The 24,362-nt window shown below is 52.9% G+C and overlaps 2 protein-coding genes across 7 annotated transcripts in view; both read left to right on the top strand.

Moving 5' to 3' along the window:
* The first annotated feature begins 533 nt into the window (after positions 1-533).
* Positions 534-7,613, top strand: CDK20 (cyclin dependent kinase 20). Of its 2 annotated transcripts, none has more exons than XM_086684810.1 (8): positions 534-869; positions 1,294-1,407; positions 3,509-3,697; positions 3,909-4,030; positions 4,215-4,277; positions 4,944-5,067; positions 5,384-5,539; positions 5,949-6,605. In XM_086684810.1, exons 1-8 carry the CDS (start codon positions 795-797, stop codon positions 5,952-5,954), a joined length of 849 nt encoding a protein of 282 aa, XP_086540936.1. In that variant the 5' UTR covers positions 534-794; the 3' UTR covers positions 5,955-6,605. The 2 variants fall into 2 exon arrangements, with proteins under 2 accessions (XP_086540936.1, XP_025787343.1); XM_025931558.2 differs by lacking the exon at positions 5,949-6,605 and adding an exon at positions 6,614-7,613 and having other exon boundaries at positions 536-869.
* Positions 7,614-8,705: 1,092 nt separating this feature from the next.
* LOC112868531 (F-box/WD repeat-containing protein 12-like) overlaps positions 8,706-24,362 on the top strand; it is a 51,518-nt gene continuing 35,861 nt past the window's right edge. For all 5 annotated transcript variants that reach the window (XR_015243376.1, XR_015243374.1, XR_015243375.1 and 2 more), the window contains exons 1-5: positions 8,706-8,973; positions 11,651-11,688; positions 19,184-19,347; positions 19,783-19,901; positions 23,608-23,817. Coding sequence is in view for 2 of the 5 variants with exons in the window: in XM_086684809.1 (XP_086540935.1) it covers positions 8,767-8,973; positions 11,651-11,688; positions 19,184-19,347; positions 19,783-19,901; positions 23,608-23,817 (738 nt within the window). In the remaining 3 variants the exon portion in view is untranslated. The remainder of the gene's footprint in view (positions 8,974-11,650; positions 11,689-19,183; positions 19,348-19,782; positions 19,902-23,607; positions 23,818-24,362) is intronic.

The following is a 24,362-nucleotide window of genomic DNA, read 5'->3' as shown; positions in this document are numbered from 1 at the left end:
GACTGAACCACCCAGGGGCCCCTGACTAATGGCCTTTTAGATCTGGGATCTTTAGCCATTCGATAGGTGGAAAATTGTAGATTATTTCGCATTTATTTTATCGTGGTGAGATCGCGCATCTTTTCCGAAGTTTAACTTCGCAACTTGTGTTTTTGTCAAAATCCTTTGTATACACTTCTTTAAAATCGCTCACTGCAATTTCCTCCTGATGTTTCCTCATGAGAAGCCTTAGACTTGGGCTTCCTGGTCAGAGTTCGAACTTTTTAAAAGGTCCCAGCTGACCGTCCAGAAGGGAGGCCCCGTTGATGCTCCTTCCACAACTTGGTCCTGAACCGGGCTCCCTTCCTCACTGACTCCTGAGTAAGCTTGAAGCTGGCATCTCCAGCTACAGATGGGGGAACCCTGGCCGGCTGGGGAGGAGTTGGCCCCGCCCAGTCACCAGGAGTCCCCGCCCCCGACGCGTAGCCCCGCCCCGACCCCCGCCTATCACGACCACGCGGCCCCGCCCCCTCCGCGTCCCTGGCGTCGCACGTCACGTGACGTCCAGAAGCCGCGGGCAGGGGAAGCCGTCCGCCATTGTTTCCCCGCCCCGGCGCTGGCGCCCTCCGCGCACGATGGCTTCCCCCGAATGAAGCGCGCTGCGGCCGGACCGCGGGGAACCGGCGAAGGCGCAGACGACGCCCGGACACCGTCCCCAGCTCCGGTCGGCCGCCCGGTCCGGCTCCCGGAAGCAGCCCGTTGCTAGGCAACCGCGTCGCTCCAGCGGGGAGGGGCGGGGCGTGCGGAGGGTCTGCATGGACCAGTACTGCATCCTGGGCCGCATCGGGGAGGGCGCGCACGGCATCGTCTTCAAGGCCAAGCACGTGGAGGTGAGCGGGGCCGTGGGATCTGCGCCTGCAGCCGTTCCTGGCCGAGGGACGCTCCCCCCCACCCCCCGCCACCGTTTCCCCTGCCCGCGTGTGCACCGCTGCGCCTGCCTCCTCGCCCCGCTTCGTGGTGTGCGCCCACCACTTTGGCCCCCATCAGTGGGTGCCGTCCGGGTTGCAAGCTTCCCACCCACCCGCGAGGCCACAGCAGCTATGCCGCGCGTGCCCGAGGAGCGTGGCCTGAAAGCCTCTTAGCTGTTTGCGCGGCCCTGGGACAGCTGGTCCCGGGCTGTACCTGATTTCCCTCCCTTCCCACCCCACGAGGCCCCTGGGCCTCTGTGTCCCACCCAGGTGGCGCCTTTCCCGTCCCCGTGGCCCCTCTCCCAGCCTGGGATGGGTGGCAGTGTCTGCGTTCTGTCCTGCACAGACTGGGGAGATCGTGGCCCTCAAGAAAGTGGCCCTGCGGCGGCTGGAGGATGGCATCCCCAACCAGGCCTTGCGGGAGATCAAAGCCCTGCAGGAGATCGAGGACAATCAGCACGTGAGTGGGGCTGGGGTTGGAGGGCCTCTCCTTCCCTTGTCCACCTCATCCACCCACCGACTTCACTCCTCACTCATCCCTCTTACCCACTGATTTTCTTCCCTTACTCATTCTCTTCTTCACTGACTTCTTTCCATAAAGCATTTAGTGATTTTTAATGATAACGATCACTGCCACCCATTGAGCTTCTGTTCTGGTCACAGGCTGGGTTAACTGTTTCAGGTATTTGTCATTCTGAGTTCTCCGCTGCTCAGCCAGGCCCATTTCAGGATCTCCCCTCTGCCAGCTTGTGGGCGCTCGGCTGGTCCCCGGGGGGCTTTGGTCAGGGTCTGATCGAGGACGTTCTAACCTTGGGTCCTCTCATGGGCCCTACCCTGTGCTGGGCGTTGGCCCCGAGCGGACTTCTGAGGATTTAAGTGCTGCAGGGGAGATGGACAGAGGCTGCAGAGCCCACGTGGCTTGGTCCATGGGGCTGGGAGGCGCTGTGGGCACGCGAGGAGGGGCACTTCCCCCCAGCCTGTTGCTCTTCACGGTGCCGTCTCTCATCCCTGGGAGGTGACTGGTGTATCCTGTCGTGCTCTGACTTGCTTGTTATCCTCCTCCTCATGGAGATGTCCATGACATGTTGGCTATGTAACAGAAGCACTTTGTAAACTGCTTGTAAAACACATAAACTATGCACCCTAGTTCTGCACAAACATGTGTGCCTATATGTGAGTGTGGGATTGATTGTACGTACCCTGTCTGTTGTAAAGTCGGCTAGAATGTGCTGTAAGTTTGATTGTAGGTGATAGGGTTTTTTTCTTCTGTTGTTTTTTCTTTATAATTCTGTGTGTTTGAGTATATGTGTGTGACCTGGGGAATGATTGGGTGCTATCTTCAAAGTCTGAAAACCAGCAATAAAAGTCCACGGGCTCAGGGCACCTGGGTGGCTCAGTCGGTTGAGTGTCTGACTTCGCTCAGGTTGTGATCTCACGGTTTGTGAGTTCAAGCCCCACGTACGGGCTTGCTGCTCTCAGCTTAGAGCCTACTTCAGACCCTCTGTCTCCATCTCTCTGCTCCTCCCCCTCCCCTCAAAAATAAACAAACATTAAGAAAATTAAACAAAAAAAAGGTCCACGGGCTTGCACACACAGCCCATACATGGGAGGGTGACACGGGCCCTCCACCTGTGAGTCAGCAGCCCTGGAGGTCCCACCTTCAGATGCCCCAGCGTGGAGCCCGTGCTGCCCTCATCTCCGACCCGAATGACCACGCCGTTTCCTTGCTGGTGCTCCCCTCCCCACCGTCCAAAAGTGTGGATGAAACCCTTCACTTCCCTGCTGGAAAAGCCCACTGGCTTTTCTTCACACTGAGAGCTGCAGCCCCTCTCCATCCTACGTGACCTCTGAAGCGTCCCCTGTGACGGGTACCGTCCGGGCCTCAGCACAGGGCAAACGTCCTTCCCGTAAAGGACCCTACGTGCCCGTGTCCCTCCTGCCGCCTCACTGCCCCCTCTGCCCCCAGGGCTTTGTGCTTGGTGCTCCTCTGTCTGTGCTCCTTCCCGCATCCCTGCCTTACCGACTCCCCCCGCCCTGTCTGTCCTCGTCAGAACCGGGACACCCCAGCCGTTGGCTCGCTCAGTTGTCTGTCTCCCTGTGCTGTGAGCACAGCACAGGCCCTGCCAGGCCTTGCTCCTGCTCCGTGTTGTGCAGCCTGGCCCCGCTGACCCGTGGTCCCTTGGGAAGTGTATGTGACATGTGTCCAGCTCTCCTGGTGCTGGGGTTTCATGGCCCTAGAGGAGCCCAGAGGAGACCTGTGCCCTGTGTGTGTTTGTGTGTGTGTGAGTGAGGGGCAGGGGTAGGGGGGGACACTGCAGGTGGAGCCCAGTCACTGCCCTGGGTGACCTTCCCACCTCCTCTTCCCTGAGTCAGTGAGTGGAGTGTTAGATGGGGACCATCTTCTCTCTGGAGAGGGGAACAACTGGGGATTCCGCATCCCTGGTTCTGAGCTCAGGTCTCACATCACCCACCCGCCTGGTCCTCTGTCTGGGGCGGGGCTGGGGTCCCCCAGCGGGTCTGAGTGATGTGGGTCCCAGGGCTGACCGGATGCCTGCCCGCAGGTGGTGCAGCTGAAGGCCGTGTTCCCGCACGGCGCAGGCTTTGTGCTGGCCTTCGAGTTCATGCTGTCGGATCTGGCCGAGGTGGTGCGCCACGCCCAGAGGCCCCTGGGCCAGGCACAGGTCAAGAGCTACCTGCAGATGCTGCTCAAGGGTGTGGCATTCTGCCACGCCAACAACATCGTGCATCGGGTCAGTGTCAGCACGGGCTGCGGCGGGACCTGCGGGCCAGCCCTTGAAGAGGGGTCAGAGGGGCAAGACCCGTGGTGTGGCCACACCACAGACTCAGTGGCCCTGGAGAGGGTGGGGCCTGGGCTGACCCGGGTGCTTAGCCTGCCACACCCTCCTGCCCCAAGGTCCTCCAGGGGTGTGGAGGAACTGATGCCCCCTTTGGTGTCTTCAGGACCTGAAACCGGCCAACCTGCTCATCAGTGCCTCAGGCCAGCTCAAGATAGCAGACTTTGGCCTGGCCCGGGTCTTCTCCCCAGATGGCAGCCGCCTCTACACACACCAGGTGGCCACCAGGTAGGGAGGGCCAGTTCCCAGGCAGGAGTTGGCAGAGGACAGGCCCCAACCTTCTCACCGGGCTGAGATGCTTCTGGACCTTCTGTTCAGACATTGCTTGTGGGGCTGATGTGCGGCGGGGGTGACCTTTCTGGGCAGCCTCCGTCAGACGAGCGAGCTGGCTGTGCCCACCCCCTCCTCCCAGGTGGTATCGAGCCCCGGAGCTCCTGTATGGTGCCCGCCAGTATGACCAGGGCGTCGACCTGTGGTGAGACTTCTGTGGGCTGGGCACGGGGGAATGTGGGGTTGCTAAGCCATTTGGGGGCGTCTTCGTGCTGTGAGCTCTAGGTTGCCTTGGGGGTGTTTTCCCTCGTTGGGGAGTCTCTGAGGAGTTTGGGGTCAGTTTTCACTTGGGTGGGGGTCAGGTGTGATGGGAGCAGGAAGCATCTGGGCTGGAGTCAGGGAGGTGGTTGAGGCTCAAGGCATGGATCCTCTAATCTGGGAGGCAGGGGTTGGTTATATGCCTGGGTGTGAAGGCTCTGAGCTTTATTTGGGTAGGATGGTTTGTCCATGCCTAGGCACTTGAGATTTGGGGGCTGTTTTGGAGGTCTGTCCCAGAAAGTGAGGAGTGAGAGACGGTGGCTGCGTGTCCCAGAAACTGAGGCTCTGAGAAGTCTCAGAACCACCGAGGGGGTTGCTATGTTTTCTAGGGTTGAGGCCAGTGAGCTGTTGGAGAGGGGGACCTGGTCTGTGTTCTAGGCTTGTGGGTTTTGTTTACGAGTCTGTAGCCTCAGGTACGAAGCCGCTGTGCTATTCTGTGGTTCCTTGGCCCTAGTATGGGGTGTGGGCGCAGTGTGGCGAGATCTGTGTCATAGTGTGAGGCGATCGAACTGGTGTGGGGAGATCTCTGAGCTGTCTGGGTCTGTGTCCGCAGGGCTGTGGGCTGCATCCTGGGGGAATTGTTGAACGGATCCCCTCTCTTCCCTGGAGAGAATGACATCGAGCAGCTTTGCTGTGTGCTTCGAATCCTGGGCACCCCCAGTCCTCAAGTCTGGCCGGTTTGCAGGGGTTCCCAGTGGGGAACGGGTGGGGGCAGGTGTCTTCCCTTCCCCCCAACAGCTAGGACCACCCTCTGTGCCTTTTCTCTTGTGGCTCCACACCTCCCTGGCCCCCTCCCCTCCCCCCAGACCACTGTTCTGGCCTCTCTTGGCGGCTCCTCCCATCCTGCCCTGCTGGATGCAGGAAGCCGGGTCCTGTCCCTCCCCTCCTGCCGGCACACTGGCACTTTGTACACATGCCTGAGACGTGGGGTGGGGGGGGATGACCGGTGAGCAGGTGGGCCACAGCCGCACGGACTGATGACCATGGTCGTAGGAGATCACGGACCTGCCCGACTACAACAAGATCTCCTTCAAGGAGCAGGCGCCTGTGCCCCTGGAGGAGGTGCTGCCCGATGCGTCTCCCCAGGCCCTGGACCTGCTGGGGCTGTTCCTCCTCTACCCTCCGCGCCAGCGCATCTCAGCCTCCCAGGTAGGGTGACCCCGTTTCCCTGACCCTCCTCACTCGGGGCCCTGTGATAGGCTGGCACCAGAACCCGGGGGGCCACGGGCAGGCGGGGACCCCAGTAGAAGGCATGGCCACCTTGCCGGAGAGCGCGCCTGGGTTGTGGGTGACCGGCTGCCTCATCCCTCCAGTGGATATTTACTCTGCATCTGCACACGCCTGGCATCTTCCTGGGCCCTGGGGGTGGGCAGGTGGGACTGACTCTGGGGGGGGGGGTGCCAGTTTAAGCTTGGGGAGGTGTTTTTCAGGGAGAAATGATGAGCAGAGGTCTGGCGAGGGGGACCTGGAAAGGGGTTGTGTGGCTGGGAAGGAGAGGCAGGACCATGGGCTGACATGGGAGCCTCTCTCGGGTGTCCCCGTGCCCTGCCCGCCCCAGTACTAGCAGGCCCCTGGTGAGCCGTCTCAGCGGACCAAGGCTGCTGGACCAAGACCACCTGCCCGCCTCCCTGTCTACACCACTGCCTCTCAGATCCTGCTTGTGTCTCTTCGGGGCACCCTCCCCTGGCAGGCCAGCTCAGACCCCAGCAGGGCTCTCCTGTGGCTCCCTCTCCAAGCAATCACATGCGGGGGGACATCACCTCTGTGACCCTCCTGGCCACTCTCCCCCCGCCCCCGGGCCCCAGGCCTGCTGTGTGTCCTCAGGCCTTAACTGTGCGCCTCTGGGATCTCTGCTCCAGCACCCCTCCCTGGAGCTCGCCCGCACTGCTCTGCAGGCCCGCAGCCTCTCTGGTCCCCTCAACCTCCGCTGTCGCTCTGACAGCACTAGTCATCTGACGCTCCCTGTCCCTTTCTCCTCTGTCTTGTCTGTCACCCATACCCCTGACTTGGGGAAGACTCACGGGGAGGCTCTGTGTTCTGCCCCCTGCTGGCTCCCGCGAACCTGTAACGGTGTTCAGGTGCTGAGCACGTGGAGATGCTGTGGAGCAGGTGTGGGAACGAGCCTTGGCAGGGCAGTGCTCCATCCTCCCTCAGAGGCAGGTGAGCTGAGGTTGGGACGGGGAGGTGACTCATTGCCTTCTGTCCCTTGATTGCCGCCCGCAGGCCCTCCTGCATCAGTACTTCTTCACGGCTCCCCTGCCTGCCCACCCCTCGGAGCTGCCGATTCCCCAGCGCCCAGGGGGACCCACCCCCAAGGCCCACCCGGGCCCCCCCCACGTCCATGACTTCCACGTGGACCGGCCTCTCGAAGAGTCACTGTTGAACCCGGAGCTGATTCGGCCCTTCATCCCGGAGGGCTGACGCTGGGCCCGCCCTGCCGTCCTGTCCCCCAGAGCCCCCTGGGCTTCTTGTTTCTCTGCTGAGCCTGACCCGACCTCCGGTGGCCTCCACACAGCCTCACTAGGTCCACCCCTCACCTGGTCTGCTCCCAGGCTGGGAATGAGGACATCCGGCTCCAGCAGAGGGGACCTACAGCCGGTGCCATTGGCCTCCCACGTGCGTGCTGCCAACTGACCCATCAGAGGGACACCGTGAGCTCCGTGGCTGTGGCTGCCATGGTGCTGGTTGCAGGCCCTGCCTTCCCGGTCAGGGATGGCCCTGGTGGAGCCATCTAGGGGAGCAGAGAGTGTAAGGTGTCCTCACGTGGGAACATGATGGGAGGGCAGCTTTGTTTGATTTTGTTTTCAGAGGCATCGAAAGCTAGTTCACTTTGGAGATTTATTGTAAAAAGCCCAGGTAGTTCTGCCTGGTGTCAGCCCCCCTCCATTCCTACCGAGGGAAGTGGCCAAGGTGGCAGGCATCGTTTCCTGGCCCTTGTTTCTCTGTGGTCACCAGGAATGCGGCTCCATTCACGGCTCCTCCAGTCCTGGGGGCTTCATGCAGTGGGGCTCCCATTTGGAGGTGCAGTGGCAGAATTCAAGCCCCAGGATGGCTCAGGTTGGGGACCGATCGGGGTCAAGCCACTTACCAGCATCTCTACCCTGAGGACAAGGGTGAGCCAGGACCAGACGTGCCACCTCCTTACTCAGGTACAGAGCAAGTGAGGAGATAGGCATTCTTGGAAGTCATTTGTTAATTCAGTAAATCCGAATACTTAAGCCCAGTTGGCTCTTGTTTGCTTGCTTAATAAATTTTGATCAGCTGATTCTATAATCTACACAGAAATGAAAGGGTTAAGAGAAGGCAGAAGAGAAAAACCAGGGAAGGACTCACTGTTAGACCTAAGACTTTTCATAGGGCCTGTTGAGACAGTGCAGTCCTGGTTCAGGAAGAGTTAAAAACGGACCAGAGAAACAAACATATCCTTCGCAATCTCTTACTCTTAAAATGTGCATTTTGTTCTTCATGTGGCTAAACCCGTGTCAGCCCTGAGCACAGGTGACACTGCCAGGCATTGCCTCCAAGCTTCTGGGGAAATACAAAACAATAGACAGCGTTGCTTTCAGGGAGAGGTCTGATGTTTTAGGGATCTGTCCTCTGCCTGTTTGTCCAGCCCCATCTTCTGTCGATGCCAAGCTCCAGTCTAGCTAATTTCTGGGAGCTCTCAGCTCCGTTTAAATTTGAGCCTGTACCCACGTCTGGATCACTGACCCTCCACAACTCCATCCACAGGATACTCTAAACTTGCCCTTGAACCTGACCTCACCTTGAATGTCAAGGTCGGAGTGAGGCTGAGGGTCACTGTGAAAGCAAAGGTGAGGCCAGGGTGAAGATCCCAGTGATGGTCACAGTGAGTGTCAGGGTCAGGTGAGGGTAGGGATTCAGGATAGCGGGGATGGCAAGGTTGAGGGTTGTGAGCAGGGTGAGGTTGGAGGAGGGTCAAGGTCAAGGGTGAGTGTCAGGACCAGGGGCTGGCCCGAATCTGGTAAATGAGTGGCCCATGTCAAAGGCCAGGTTGAGAGCGGCAAGGGTCCGAAATGGAGGACAGGTCAAAGGTGAAGTCAAAGGCCAGAGCAAGGGCTTGGGAGGGGCTGGGTTCAAGACCACCACAATGTCCAACGTGAGGGTCAGTGCAGGGGTGAAGGTCAGAGCGAGAGCCAAGGGGTGGTCAGAGGCAAGTGGAAGGTCAGGGAGGAGCGAGGCCGACTGGCTCCAGCTTAAGGCAGAGGATTGACCCAACAGAACGGAAGCATTGAGCACTGGGTGGGTGTAGTCTGCGGGGCGGAAGTGGGGTGGGATGGGCGGGGTTTGGCCGTCCGCAGCGGAAGGAAGCATCTTGGCGTGCTCCTCGGCCTGCGGGCCAGAAGCACGGCGTGATGGGCGGGGTTTGGCCCTCGGGGCGGAAGCGTGGCGAGATGGGCGGGGTTTGGCCGGAAGGCCAGAAGCGCGTGGAAGGCGTGGCCGGAGGGCGGAGGCTGGGCGGTGCGGGCGAGATGGAGCCGAAACTTGGGTTCCATGAGCTCCTGCACGTTTTCTCCTTCCTGGAGGCCCGAGACCTGCTCTGCGCCGCCCAGGTGGACAAGGTAGCGCGCCCTGGCCGGGAGGCAGGGCTGGCTTTATGGTTCCTGCGTGTCCAAGGCTGGCCCTTTTCTGGGCCTCAGTTTCCCCGTTTGGGGGGCGGCGTCCGGCGGCCAATTCCGTGGTGGGCCGAGCGCGCTGAGGCCGGGGTGGTGACCTGGAGGCTTGTGTGGGTGCTGCGAGCCGCCGCCCCGGGGACTCCCAGAGCCCTGTTCGCTGGTCTGCTGCGGCCCCCCTGCCATCAGCTTTCACTGCCTGGATGGGCTTGGGGGGCCTGTTTCCTTGCCCCTCCCACCTCTTCTGGAACATTCTATAATTTCCCTCTGGGTCTTGTCTGGGAAGCCAAGAGTTTCCTGTGAGTGGTGAGTCCCCTGGGGTCAGGGCGCCCGCACACCTGGGTCCTGGCTGTCATCCGCCCCGTGTGCACCTGCGCCGGCTCCTCCTAGGGCTCCGCACAGCTTAACTGCTGGTATAGTGTATGCAGTTCATGTCCGCTTTCCCCCCGCTGGATTCGTGCCTGACAGCCAGCATCCTGTCTCTGGCACCCAGCGTGCCCTTTGTCAATACTTGTCGAGTCAGGGAATTTCATAAAGGAACCTAAAATACATTTGTTAACCTTAGATAGAAAACTGCCAGTTACCTTACCGGCAAAAATGGGTTTGTTTGGGAGCAACGGAGAATTGCAATTCAAGACCAGCGGGGCCTGGCAAAACCATAGGCGAGTCCAGAGAAGAAAGCTGAAGAGGCTCTTTTACCGAGGAAGGCGAGGCTGGAAGGGCTGTTGCGAACTAAAAGTCCATTGCGGTCAACTGGGGACTGGAAGTGCGGTGGCTTCTCCCTGGCTGGGCTGTTGGGAGGTGGGGTGGGGAGAAATCTTACTCCCTCTGAGGCAGTGAAGGAGTAGCTAGACTAGCATTGGTTTGCAAGGTGCCGGGTCTGCACCCGACCAGGGCTGTGGCCTGAGAGCCCCCCCGCTGGCCTCCAGAGGATTTTCTTTTTCTTTTTTCGTTTTTAAGGTTTATGTATATTTTGAGAGACAGCGTGAGGGGGAAGGGGCAGACAGAGACGGAGAGAAAGGATCTGAAGCGGGCTCTGTGCTGACAGTAGAGGGCCCGGTGTGGGGTTGAACTCCCAAACCATGAGATCATGACCTGAGCCCAAGGCAGACATTTAACTGCCTGAGCCACCGAGGCGGCCCCCCTGAAGATTTTCCTTATTAATTGTCACACATTATCATATCGTTTTACAGAAAGATCAATAAACAGATTCGTGTTTGAATTCCATAACTATATTTAAAATGTGTCAGGTAAAATACCGGGTTTTCATCCCCTTTTTTTTTTACCAATAAAGAGACGGTCCCACCCAGCTAGTCCCATACAGGGCTGGGACTGGATCCCTGCAGCAGGCTAGGGATGGCACAGAGGCAGAGTTAGGAAGGAGGGCCACTTGTACCCTTGGGCAGCACAAGCTTCTCTGGGACATGGTTTCCCTGCTGGGTAAGATGAAGTCAGTTATCCTTGCCTCACTGTGTTGTCGTGAAGGCCAGCATCTAACAGAGGGGTCCTCTGGGTGGGTAGTATTTATTTTTCAGATTATATTGCACATCATACTCTGTGTTTGGGACATAAGGTCTCAATTAGGCTTTGAACTGGGAACTCCATAAAAGGAAAATGCGTAAATCTTCTTGACTGTCTCGGCTTGATTTCTGCAAATTATAAACTTTACATTCCTGCCAAGAAGACCGAGGCACTTTGATCCGGCAGGTGAGCAAGGGCTGTGTGAGCGGGGCCCGGGCTGCGAGGATGCTGTTTGCTTCTGCCAGGGACTGGCCAGCCAGGTTCTGGGATGGGTCCTTCAGTGCATCTGGACCACATGCAACTCTCCAGAGTGGTTCCCTTGGAAGCTGTGTGGGCTCCGGGATCCAGGCTGGCCTGGCTGGAGAGGCCACGGCGTCCCAGGACGCAGCTGTGGGTCCGGGTGAGGGCAGGCATGACACTCTGGTTCCCTCAGATCAGGACTGACTGATCCCGAGCCTCTCTCAAATACTTCTGCAGGGGGCGGTTTATGGGAGCAGGGGACTGTCTCCCGAGATGGCTGTTCTACCATCTTGGCGTCTCTGGGACACCCTCCAGGCCAGTGCCTTTAGTTACTCCTCTGAGGCAGCCTTTCTGGAGCCTGTTGCCCTGCCCTCATTTCCAATTCTTCCTTCTCGAAGGAGCCAGTGATCTAACTAAACAGGCTACCCCGCCACTCCTCCATCCACAATTGCCAAGTGGCTTCTCACTGGTTTTGCCATTACGACTTTGCGAGTTGGGTCTAAGCAGATTTCCAGCTCCTTTCCCCAGAACCCTTTACTCCACTTAAGGCAGAATGCTCACTAGTTTTTTCTCACTTCACAGTCTTTGCTCCAGTAGTTTTCTCTCTCCCTGGAATGCTTCAGCTCTTGGGGATTTTGTCAGTAATCACTTCTGAGCCCCTCAGCTCCACCGACATTGTTAGACTCTCCTTTCTCACTCTTGATTGTTTTTATCGGGCCGTCCACATATGTCTGATTCCCCAGGGTGAGTTTTGTTGCCCACAGGCACTGAGTCTGATCTAGCTCTCTGTCCCGTCTACGGTGCCTGGCAGGCTAGGTGCCAACTGCATACAGACTGACCAGACTTCTCTGTCCTCTTGTTCTAGGTCTGGAATGAGGTTTCAGGGACCAAGGAACTGTGGAGGTAAGTGAAGGAAGAGCCAAACGTGGGCAGGAGAGGGTCCTGCGAAGGTGAGGGGTGTAGCGTGTAAGTGTTTTGAACACCGTGTGTCTGGCTCTACTGAGTACATCAGAAAGGACAATCCGTAGCACCTGTCAGTGGGGAACTACTCCTGTCATGCATGTAGTGAATACTTTTTTTTTGTAGTATATCGAAATATAAGAGATTTTATTAATTGAATGGGAGATTGACATGCATCAGGAGTACCAAACTTGGGCAGATGTGTACAGCAGATGCATGTGGCCAGCTGATAGAAGACAAATCAACAAACCACTTTTACTTTTTTATTTTTAAGTTTTCTTAAATGTTTGTTTATTTTTGAGAGAGAGACACACAGAGTGCGAGCAGGGGAGGGGTGGAGAGAGAGGGAGACACAGAATACGAAGCACGCTCCAGGCTCCGAGCTGTCAGCACAGAGCCCGATGCGGGGCTCGAACTCAGGAACTGTGAGATCATGACCTGAGCCAAAGTCAGACGCTCAACCGACTGAGCCACCCAGGCGCCTCCAAATCACTTTTATTTTAACTCATCTTTGGTGTAACAACATAGCTGTGTATGAACGCATATGGTACTAGAATTTTTCAAAATTTAAAAAATTAAAGTTGAAAATAAAAAATATCTTAATCATTAATTTATTAAGTTTTTTTCTTATTCTTTTTTCCTTTGGAACCTGACTCCTTTTGACCCAAGAGAGGAGTCTCACATCTTCTGTCTCTTGCTGAACATAAGACAGGCTGTGGCCTTGGCTGTCCACTAGGAGCTGTGTTTAGTTTTAGCCACTTATGATGGAAAACAGCTGTTCACACACAAAGAATCTTCCACACTTGGAGGGAATCTCTGCTTGATGGGTTTTGCTTTCAGGGTAATGTTGCAGTTGTGGTCCTTGAGGATTTTGGATGCCAGGCCTGCCACTGCCGTGTTGGGTGTTCTGTGGCATCTGTTGCTTCTCATTCACTTCTTATTGCTAATGTTTGTTAGAAAAATGATGCTGATCTCTTCAGTTAGTCTTGAAGAGAGCTTTTATCGGATTCCAGTCTTCATCTCTGCACTTTGGGGAATGTCTCTGGAGAGAACATTCAGTTCTGGATGTTGATTTCTCTGTAGGGGAGTGGACAAGATTTTTTGTCTTCCCAAATGTGATTCTCAATGACATTGTGTCCTGTGAAATAAATGGATTGGCTCCTGGGTTGGTGTATTTGTGGAAGTGCTCGCAGAGCCGTATTCCCACATTGGAATAGGTAGGAAGCCAGCCCTAACCCTGCTCTTTGTTCTTGTCTCTGCTGAGAAGCCAGGAAGGAATTTGAGTGACGGGAGTGAGTTCCTTCCCACAGCTCAGAAACTATCTTCTGCGGCTTATCACCTGACCTCTGTACGTACGTGTGTGTTACCACGTTGTGCCTCCAGGTGCCTTGGGTAGATGGTTTGGCATTTGTAAACCAAGTCACAGAGTGGTTTCAGTTCATCACTGTTTCATAATTGGTGCTGAACTTTTAGCATAAAGTCATTCCTCAAGATTGTATCCTTGGACTGCGTTCTTATAAAAACCCTGGGTTTAGGGGCGTCTGGGTGGCTCAGTCCATTAAGCGTCTGACTCTTGGTTTTGGCTGAGGTCATGATCTCACAGTTCTTGAATCAAGCTCCACATCAGGCTTCGGATTCTCTCTCTCTGCACCTCCCCTGCTCATGTGCGCGCGCTCTCTCTCTCTCTCTCTCTCTCTCTCTCTGTTTCAAACTTAAAAACACACACACAAAACAAAAAACACTGAGTTTATGTTTCTGGAGCTGGAACAACAGCATTTCAGGAGCATTGTCATCTGTGGTCACATGCATGTCATTTCTGATGCTGTGTCTTATCATGAGGACCGGGCCCCAAAGTTCTCCAGGCCTGTTAGAAATTCTCATGGACACAGTAAATTAATGTAGTTAACTGGTCATGTATTTTTAATATGTATTGTATAATTTTGTTTCTTTTTTTAATTTTTTAAAGTTTATTTATTTTGAGAGTGAGAGAACAAGACTGCGAGCTAGGGAGTGGCAGAGAGAGGGAGGGAGAGAATCCCAAGCAGGCTCTGTGCTGTCAGCACAGGGTCCAAGTGGGGCTAGATCTCATGAACCATGAGAGCATGACCTGAACTGAAATTAAGAGTTGATCCCTTAACCAACTGAGCCACCCAGATGCCCCTGTATTGTGTAATTTTAGTTGGAAATGCTGCAAGGTCCTTTTTTTAATGCCTCAGGACCTTTTAAATTCTGTTTCTTCAATACAGTAAGCGTTATGTTTTGGTTAGAAATAAAATTGCAAATATTTGCTTTTGTTTAAGGTACATAATTTCTATTGTGTACAATAGATTATTTTGTCATTAGTTGCTATCTGAAAAGTTTTGGTATCAGTATTTTTTTCACTTGATATATTGCAATTCAGAGGCATATCACATAATTTATTCATCTTCATACTTCAACCTTTTTGATGGTCTGCCTTCATTTTTGTCAAATCACTTTTTCATTTCTCGGTATTGCTCATAGGTTCTACTTAAGTTTTGAGTGTGTAATATGTAGAAATAGACTTAACTTCCACAAAGAAATGTGCCTTCTCCTCTTTTTCTTAAGCCACGTTATTTTCTTGGTCTAGCTTTTGTTTTCACACTCTTCAGATTGAGGTGCGGGTGCAAGAAATTTCCCTGTCTTCTTATTTCAACTCAAAGCCAACAACAGGAGTGCTGGTTTGAGGTGTCTCGGTCTCACCACCCAGAAGAGAAAAGAGACGGTGAAGCCGAGGGCTCGTTCTTGTGTGAAGGGCTCAGCTTCATGTGGCTCCAGATCCCTTTTGTCCGATGGGAATTTAGGTTCAGCATAACCAGACCCCCTGCCTTTTCCTGATTTTTATGTGAAAACTCAAGAGTTTTAAGTGTCGGCAGCTAGTTCACTGGGCTAATCCTGTGCAGGCCAAACAGAATAATCTGGGGGTCCATTCTGCCCACAGGCTGCCAATATGGTGCTTCTGATAGAAGGACTAGAGTTCCAGCAAACACAGTAAAACCCGTTTGGAGCGCAGGCGGTGGATCCTTCTCCGTGTGTTAGAAGGTCCCTAGTGCCTAGCGCAGGCCTCGCGTGGAGGCACTCGGTGAGTGGAGAGGCGATGAGGACTGGGTGTGGTACTTGTTGAGGCCACGGACCGTGAGCCCCGCATTTCCCACCTGACCTTGTGGTCTCCGTGAGGTAGGAGTGCGGGGCTGGAGCCACATGATGCCACCTCAGCTGTGGGGACTGTAAATGCTGGAAGCCTCTGCCCGTGAAGCCTCCCCAGTCCCCTCCTGGCTGGACATCCGCTCTTGGTGCTCAGTTCCCATAGCTCCACATGTTGCCCCTCCTGAAACGCCACGTTTCTCCCCCGCACTTTTGTTCTGCTCATCCTCCTCCCAATCACTGGCTGAGAGTGCCCTCGGCAGAAGCCGTGTCTCACTTGCTCTGGTGCCCACAGACCGGGTGGGGATTCTGTAGTTCTCTACAGTGTGGCTGAGCTAACATTTCTCTCCTGAAAAGTCTCATGAGAGAGGTGCTGTCAGAGAATTGACAGTAGTCGCACGGAAGCGCAGAATGCAGGCTCTTGGGAAATGGTGGGTTTGAAGTTTTTCTCCTCCCTAAAAGCAACGAGGAAACTGGCACAAATTGTCAAAATCAACTTTTTCAGGACTCTGGAAATTAACAAGAGACTTGTAGTAGCTTAGGAAGTGTTTGTTCAAGAAGAAATATTTGAATCTTAGAACACCAGGTTTTCTTGCCCTGTTCCCATAAAGCCCTCCAGTTCTGTGTTAGCCTTGAATGTCATCAGCGCACAATCACAGTGAGACCAGGAGCCTGGCAGTCACTGGAGGGAGAAGGATGGGATTGGATTTTCGTTCCTGGAAAATTGTCATTATTTGACCTGTCTGGTATTTCTTGGAAGACCCCACGGGCAGACTGTTTTTATTTGGTCTGACTTCGAGTTCACCCAGTATGAAAAGCCTTTTCTTTGGGACCTTTGTCCAAATAATAACAGACAATTGATGAACTTTGTGATTGTCAGGGCTGATGGACAGCAATTGAGCAAACAAGTAGGCTAACCAAAAAGCTTAAAAGGAAAAGCCGAGGACGTGACATCTTTAGGGACTTGGACCTTGAAAAGCTGTCACATTCCTAAAAAGCCCAGGCACGTGTAACAGGGTTTTGCACAAACTCAGGGAAGACCTAAGAAGGCTCTCCACTCACATGTTTGGCTAACCCTGAGGTTCTGTGCAAGTAGGAAGTTAAGTCTAGGGCAGAGTGGTCAACTACCTTACTGGGTGTTGAGTGCATGCCCCAACATGCACAGAAGCCCTTTGGTGATGACTGGGAGAGTTGGTGGTTCTAGGTGTTTGGGAAATCCCTGTCCAATCATTAGTGAGCACTAATTTAACTGGGCGAGAGTTCAGTGGTCACAGGTAACAAAGAATGCAGGCTTTTCAGAATCTATTCAGAAACATCACTAAACAAACAATAATAACAGTAAGGAGGTAGAACAACAAATCTAGGGGTGGGGTCAGATTTCCAGAGTTCCACATTATTTAAAATGTTCAGTTTTCAACAAAAGTAATGAGTCATGCACAGTAACAAGGTGTAGCTTCTACACAGGAAACAAAGCAAACAACAGAAACTGTCTTTGAGAAAGACCAGGCCTTGGACCTACTAGATGAAGACTTTAAATCAGCTATTTTCATTATGTTCAAAGAACTAGAAGAAACCATGTACAAAGAACTAGAAGTAGGACAACGTCTCATCCAATAGAGCATATCAGTGAAGAATCATTATAAAAATAACTAAATAGAAATTATAGAGTAGAAAAGTATGCTATTGACCTTTTTAAGTTTTTTAAGTGTTGTATTTATTTTTGAGATAGAGACAGAGTGTGAGCAGGGGAGGGACAGAGAGAGGGAGACACAGAATCCAAAGCAGGCTCCAGGCTTTGAGCTGTCAGCACAGAGCCCGATGCAAGGCCTGAACTTGTGAACCACGAGATCATGACCTGAGCTGAAGTTGGACTCCTAACCAACTGAGCCACCCAGACACCCCAACCTTTTTAATTTTAAAAACTCAGTATTTGAGCAGATAGAAGATAGAATCAGTGAATTTGAAGATAGGTCGGTGGAGATTATCTGAAGAATAGAATGAATATGAAGAAGGAAGAAAAGTCACCAGTGCCTAAGAAACCTGTGGGCCACCATCAAGCAAGCCAACATTGTATAACAAGAGTCCCAGAATGAGAGGAGAAAGGCAGAAGGAATAAAATATTTAAAGAAATAAGGTGTGGAAACTTCCCAAATTTGATGAAAAATGTTAATTTATACATGCAAAAGCTCAATTAGCTGCAAGTAGGATAAACTCAAAGAGTTACACATCAAGATACATTTGAGGGACATCTAGATGGCTCAATCAGTAGAGCATGCAACTCTTGATCTTGGAGTGATGAGTTCAAGCCCCACATTTGGTGTACAGATTGCTTTTAAAAATAAAATATTTAAAAGGAGCCATTATAATCAAAGGAGAGCTGAAGACCTAGAATCTTGAGAGCAGCAAGAGAGAGGCAACTCCTCATGTAGAAGGGAACCCCAATGAGATGACCAGTTGATTTCTCATTAAAAACCATGAAGCCCAGAAGGTAATGGGATGACATATTGAAGGTATAGGAAGAAAAGCTTGTTACTAAGAATTGTATGTCTAGAAAAATGAAGGAGAAAATGAGGACCTTTTCAGATTAGCAAAAAGCTCAGAGGGTTTGTTGCTATATGCTTGTCCTACAAGAAATCCTAAAGGGAATCTTTCATATTGAAATGAAAGAACATTAGGCAGGAAGTTGAATCCACATTAAAAAATAAAAAAACACTAGTGAAGTAACTCTATAGGCATATAGAAAAAGCAGTATAAATATATTTCTTATTTGTAAGTCTTTTTTTTCCTGTATTATTTAAAAGACAACTGCATAAAACAACTGTAAGTCTCTATTCATGTATATTTAACACGTAAAATGTAATTTGTAGATGTAGCGGCACAGTTGAGAGGAGCAGGAAATGACGCTACAAAAGAGCAAAGTTTTTGAATAATGTTGAAATTAAGTTGCTGTTGGGGCACCTGGGTGGTTCAGTAGGTTAAGCATCTGACTCCTGATTTCAGCTCAGGTCATGATCTCATGGCTTGTGGGTTCAAGCCCAGTGTTGGGCTCTGCACTGACATCATGGAGCCTGCCTGCTTGGAATTCCTCTCTGCCCCTCCCCTGCTCGGGGAAAAAAAAAAAAGAAAGAAAAAGAAATTAAATCGATATTAATTAAAACTAGATTAGTCCTCAAGGCAACCACTAAGAACTCAAAAAACATGATAGAAGAAATGACAAGGGAATTAAAATAGTATATCAGAAAATATTTAAGGGGTGCCTGGGTGGCTCAGTTGGTTCAGCATCTGACTCTCGATGTCAGCTCAGGTCATGATCTCACAGTCCTGAGATTGAGCCCTGCATCAGGCTCTGGGCTAAGTGTGGAGCCTGCTTGGGATTCCGTCCCTCTCTTTCCCCACCTCTCTCACTTGCACCTGTTCTCTCACTCTTTCACAAAAATAAAAATAATTAAAAAAGAAAATATTTAACACCAAAGAATAAGGCAATACTAGAGAAAATGCATCAAACTTACAGAAATAAGTAGCCAAATAACACATAAATTGTGTCTTATCATTGATTACATTGTGTATTTAATGTACACTCCAATAGAGGCTGTTAGAAAGGATAAACAATATTCAACTTTATGCTGTCTACAAGAGACATACTTCAGATTCAAGGACATAGATAAATTGAAATTAAAAGAATGGAAACAGATATACCATGCAACAGTAACCGAGGGAAAGCTGGAATGGCCATGCTAATATCAGACAAAATAGACTTTAAGACAAAAAAGCATTACTAGAGAAAGAATGCCATTTCATGATGTCTATCCACGAAGATCAAAAAATTATAAACATATATACACCTAATAACAGCAACAAAATACACGAAGGGCTGACAGAACTGAGAGGAGAAATAGGCAATTCAGCAGTAAGAGTTGGAGACTTCAAGAAATACTCTTGAATGGCAGTTGCATGACCAAAGCTGCATGCCCTTGGCCTTGGGTCAATTGTTAAAGTTCCCTGTCGTGTACAAGGGGATCAGGTAGACTTCATGGGGGTGTCAGGAAAACTGGCTAATACACAAGAAACACTGACACCTGATGGTGGTGCGCGCTTGCTCATTGTCACTTCCTTGCTTTCCCCATTTTACGGTGGGGACAGTTAAGGCATAGGTAGGCGGAGTGAGTTGTCTAAGCCACTGGATGGTATAGCCAGGAATCAAAGCTAGACCTGTCGACACCACAGTACCTTCTAACGTGTGTCATGTCCCGCCTGGGATCATGGGTCTGCTTTCCAGGCAGCTGTGTCTGAGACGCTGGTCATCCTGTAAAACCTCCCAGATGACCTTGGGCACACAAACATGGAAAGAGTACTATCTCTGCCGATCCGAGCTGGAGTTCCGAATGGAATGTGGGCGGCCAGAGAAGGACTTCATCTGCAAAGCCATTGCCGGGCACACAGGTATGGTGGGGAATGTAGTCCTGTGTGCCTTCCCACTGCTCACTGCTCCTGGTCGAGTGTCGTGGGACTTGGTATTCAGCCATTGAGCAGGAAGGTGACACTTGATGAGTACGTGCCCTGCTGCGTTCTGTATTTGCGCCGTGTCACTTGGTGCCTGCGGTAATCCTGTGAAGAAGGAATTGTTACATTTATTTCAGAGTAGAAAGAAAGAAAGTGAGATATTAGGCACTTGTTTGTGGCTTTGTGGGTGGTGGACAGGGGCAGTCCAGGGTGCGAAGCCCTAGTTCTTTCTGTCTACTGCTCACCCCTAACGAGCACCTGTGTGCTTCTGGGAATGCAAGAGGAAGGACTGTCCTGCCTGTCTTTCCCCAGTCTGAGTGTCCATATCCCAGGCATCTGTGTATGCATTCAAGGCCAGTCTGTGTTCTCTTCCAGGAGAGATAGACGAGCTGGCTTACATCTCAACCAAGGAGTGCCGGTTTGATGGGCAAGAGAAGTCCATGGTGTGTACCGTGTCCTCGGACAGCACCGTCCGTGCCTGGGATGTGCAGGAGGTGAGCCTGTGGAGGGGCCAGGGTGTGACCCGCTGGGTCTTAGTGAGGTCTTTCCCTTTTGCCAGCTGTTTAACCCTCCTGGCCAGCTTGGAGGTGGTGGGATCCCCGTGGTACGGACGAGAACTCTGAGCTGCAGGAGACCTGGTCACACTCGGAACTCAGGTCTGATCGCAGATGGAGCCTGATCTGCCTTTGACTCTGTGCTGCCTGCCTCGGAGAGGTGGCCACCTGCCTCAGTGCCAGTCCCGGACCTGCGGCGTCTACTTTGGAGCCAGTGCCCAATCTGGGTGGTTTTTCCCAGACAATTGCCACTTTTAGTTACCCTCGTCTACCAATTAAGTGTTGAGACCTTGATAACACGATCGGTGTTTTCACGGTTGGTTGTCACAGTTAAAAAGCTTCCTGGTCTTATTTTCTCACGTGGTTCTCACAGCAGCCAAGCAATATGTGCATTGTTATCATCATGATTTTATAGACCGTCAGTCCAAGACCAAGAGGGAAGGTGTCTCGGAGTCTGGAATCATGTGGTTCCCTGTAAATCCATGGGTTCTGTGCTTGTAGACAGAACCCAACCTCCTATAAAGGACTTTTTCCTGGATAACTACAGATCAACTCACGATTTTCCAGGTCCTTGCTACATTAGGTAGGGAGCCTGCTCATGTCCCCGTTGGTCAGGTCTGCTGGAAGTGCCCGGTCCTGCTCATGGGAGCCTCGTGCACCGAGAGCAGAGGGGCTCCCCTGACCCCCCTGGCCCCTGTGAACAGGGCATCCTGACTCTCAGCAAACTTCCTTGTCAGTGTGCGAGGGAAGCAGACCACTGGGAGCTGCGTCTTTGCACCCCCATGCTAGCCGTGGGGTCACTGCTCTGCCCACACGTCACGTTAGAGTCTGGTAAGTGTGGGTGTGCACCACATTTGGCCACATGGGGACACTTGAGAGGCCACCCGAGGCTCCTGGTGGTGAGTGAGCCTCAAAAGCCTTAGCTGGGCTCTCGCCAGATCGTGAGGGCCAGGGGGCTGGGGCAGGGTCTGGGGACAGAGGCGGGTGGTGCTGGGTGGGGGGACTTTGGGGATGGGCTGTGGTTAGTTACAATTTATTTTGCTTTTGAATCATGAAAGTGAAACAGTTGAGGGTTTGGGAAGGTCAGGACTAGGAGATATTTCATGGGTGAAATAGTTCTCCCTGCCTCTTCTCAGCAGCTCTTCCCAGAGGTGACCACTGTTCAAGTGCTGTCTGAACCGGTTCCCGGTTCAATTCACCAATGTTTATGTTAGTAGACTCAGTTTCTCGATCTGCATGCTTCGGAGGACATGTTGTCTGCCTACTTTACAGAAACTTCTCTAGTTTCCAGGTCCCCATTCTTATCCCCTATTGTTCTGTTTTGTTTAAAGGGTCCAGAGTCATTTGTGTCCTTTCTCTCTGCTCTATGGTCAGGTTTTCGGTTGTTGTTGGTGGGTTCCTGTTTCTTGTGCTTGGTTTCTAGGGTCATTTCGTGGGAGGGCCCTGCGTGTGCCGGTGCGGGGGGCTCCCCGCCTCCTTGTGCCTTCTCTGAGGACCCGCCTTAGCTGCAGACCCCTAGCCAAGGTGTGTGGATCCAGGCCAGGACCTGGCAGGAGACCTGGCAGCTGGGAGGGCCCAGCACTGCCCAGATACATGGTTCTCAACTTGAAAGGGGCGGGCGCCTGCGTGGCTCAGTCAGTTAAGCGTCCGACTTCGGCTCAGGTCATGATTTCGTGGTTTGTGAGTTTCAGCCCCGCGTCGGTCTCTGTGCTAACAGCTCAGGGCCTGGAGCCTGCTTCGGTTTCTGTGTCTCCCTCTCTCTCTTCCCCTCCCCTGCTCATTTTCTGTCTCTCTTTCTCTCTCAAAAATAAATAAACATTAAAAAAATTTTTTTTAGGGGCACCTGGGTGGCTCAGTCGGTTAAGCGTCCAACTTCGGCTCAGGTCATGATCTCACAGTCTGTGAGTTCGAGCCCCGTGTCAGGCTCTGTGCTGACAGCTCAGAGCCTGGAGCCTGCTTTGGATTCTGTGTCTGCCCTTCCCCTGCTCATGTTCTGTCTCTCTCTGTCTCAAAAAGGAATAAAAACATTAAAAAAAAAAAAAGGGAGGAGAGTGCTTTGGTGCAGACTCAGCCGACATTTTCTGGAAAGAGCCCTGTGGTCCCGTTGCAACCGCTCAGCTCTGTCCTGCAGGAGCGGAGAGCAAAGAGAGATACGCTGTGTTCTGGCTGAGCTCGTGATGCGGCTGATGGACAGGTGCACATGTTTTCATGTGTCGTGAAGTATTCCTTTGATTTTTTTTTTTTTCCACCAAAATACAAATATGGGCAGTGGGCCAAGTTGTTCTTGCGTGTGGTCTGTGTTTCCATCATGGGCCTGTTTCAGAGCGGTCTGTGCACATTCTGCCTGGTTGCACAACCTCAGTACTCTGCACGAGCAAATCTCTTGTAGAAGACAACCCCTCTTTCCTCCTCCTACATCCACACAGGATAACCTTCCTGTCCCCACATAATAATGTGTATTCTTAGTATTACAATCATTGTGTAAAAGCTGTTCACATCAAGCCAAGAGGCGAACTAACATTTTGCTTTTCTGGAAGTGAATAAATATTCCTAATCTGTTGAGACCACATTTTTGACTGGTGATACTGGTGTCTGATCTGGCTGTCTATCCGGTTGTATCCACTGCCCCCGGAGAATTCTAGGGTTTGAGTTTGTCTTTTTCTGGCATCAGTCTTGGTGCCACCAGCAGAGCCCCCTTCCTTCCTGTGGCAGGCGTGTGGCCTGTGGTCCCTGGCACGTTCCTGCAATCTGTCCCCCTGACCTCCTGCAACCAGGAGTCTCTTGCCTTCTTCACTGACGCTGTGTTCCTCAGCACTCCCTGCCCTTCCCCCATCACTGGTGCCCAGCTCCTGCTCGCCGAGCTCTTGCTGGTTGATGGTGGTCATCACCTTGCTGCTTGAGCAACAGAAATCAGCTGAGAAAGCAACCCGTGGAGGAGTCAGACATCTGGTTGGAAAGAGATACAGATCTTGGTGCAATGAACATGTGCTAGAACAAGGTCGTAATGACCCGGCACTGGAAAGGAAGCCCAGGGGGCAGCCCTGGGACACTGGGACAGTGGTTAGTGGATGGTTCTCTGCCGCCCTTCAAGTACCCTGGGCCTACTGGCACTGACTCTTTACCACCGATTCCAGTTGTACAGTCCTGGGAGGGGCTGTGGAATCATCCAGCTCGGGCCTCGGCCAGGGCACGCCATAGGAAAGGGGGTGTTCTGCGCGGGGCAGCACAGACATGCCCTGTGAATATTCATACCTGCGAGCCTGAGTTAGCCGATCTAAATGGGGCTGCCTGAGGACAGGCGAGAAGTTCTCTCTATGCAGCCATAGTGGCCCAGGCTGCGCTCCCTGGCCGGCCTTCCTCAGTGGAGCCGGGTAACCACCGTGTGCACGCCTGGCCCCCCGCCCCCCAGTGCTGGTGGTGCCTCTCAGCCCTGGGGAATTTCCACACACCCTCAGTTTAGCCACTGCTCTCCAACGTCTGTGTTGTGCTCTTTGCTGCGTGGATCCCGTGAGGGTGGGGACCCCGCTCTTCCCCCTGTGCATCCCCTGTGCGCACTAGGGAGTGATTGTTGAACGAACAAAAACAGTACGTTTGTGAAACGAACAGCCCCCAAGTAAGTTGTTATGTTCCTTTTGTTGTTGCCCAGGGCACAGAGATCTGGTCAAGCCCTCTGCAGCCCGCTGCTCTGGTGAACGTGGTGACCTTCCCTCGGCTCCAGCTGGCCATCACCGTGGATGAGCGTGGCCTCATCAAGGTTTGGGGAGCGGAGAACGGATGGGAGCAGGCCTCCTTCCGCCTGCCTACATTCTCGTCTGCATTGCAGGCCTGCGAGCATCCAGAGGGCCCTTTCCTGCTGGTGAGTGACTGGCTCTCAGGAGCCTCTGCGTGTCCTAGCCGTCCCCCAGGGTCGTGGACACTGTGATGGGGGGCGCCTGGAGCTGGGCGCTCGCTGTGGCAGACCAGGCAATGATTCTGCTGTCCGCACAGCCGGTCTCCCTGGCCCCCCTCTGCCAGTCCCCAGGTGTCAGCGAGACCTGGTCGTGGGCTGCCTGTGCCCTTGCTTTCTGCCTCCTGACCTTGCTTGTATTCTTTCGTCTCCCTGCAGTTTCTTCTCTCTTCTGCATTCTTACCCTTCCTTCCCTTGTTTCAAGTCCCAGCTATGGTCCAACTCAGGAGAAGCTGAGGCACGTCTGACAAAACATGAGCGTTTGCCCAGGACACCAAAGGCTACTGTTAACCAGGATGTCCATTTAGAAGTGACTCAGGCATCGGGAGGGTTTGGTGAGAAGAAACCAGGAAAGCGGGTTTACGGTGGCAGGTGGACGAAGTGGCTCTTGGCTGGAGGCAGTGTCCCCACCTGTGGGGAGGAGGCCCTGGAAAGGACGGGCAGGCTGGTGTCCC

This window comes from Puma concolor, chromosome D4 (genome assembly GCF_028749965.1).
Source record: "Puma concolor isolate L17-30 chromosome D4, mPumCon1.1.hap2, whole genome shotgun sequence".
NCBI classification, from domain to species: Eukaryota; Metazoa; Chordata; class Mammalia; order Carnivora; family Felidae; genus Puma; species Puma concolor.
Note: the sequence above shows the minus strand (reverse complement) of the source record. Positions and strands in the feature narration are given on the sequence as shown.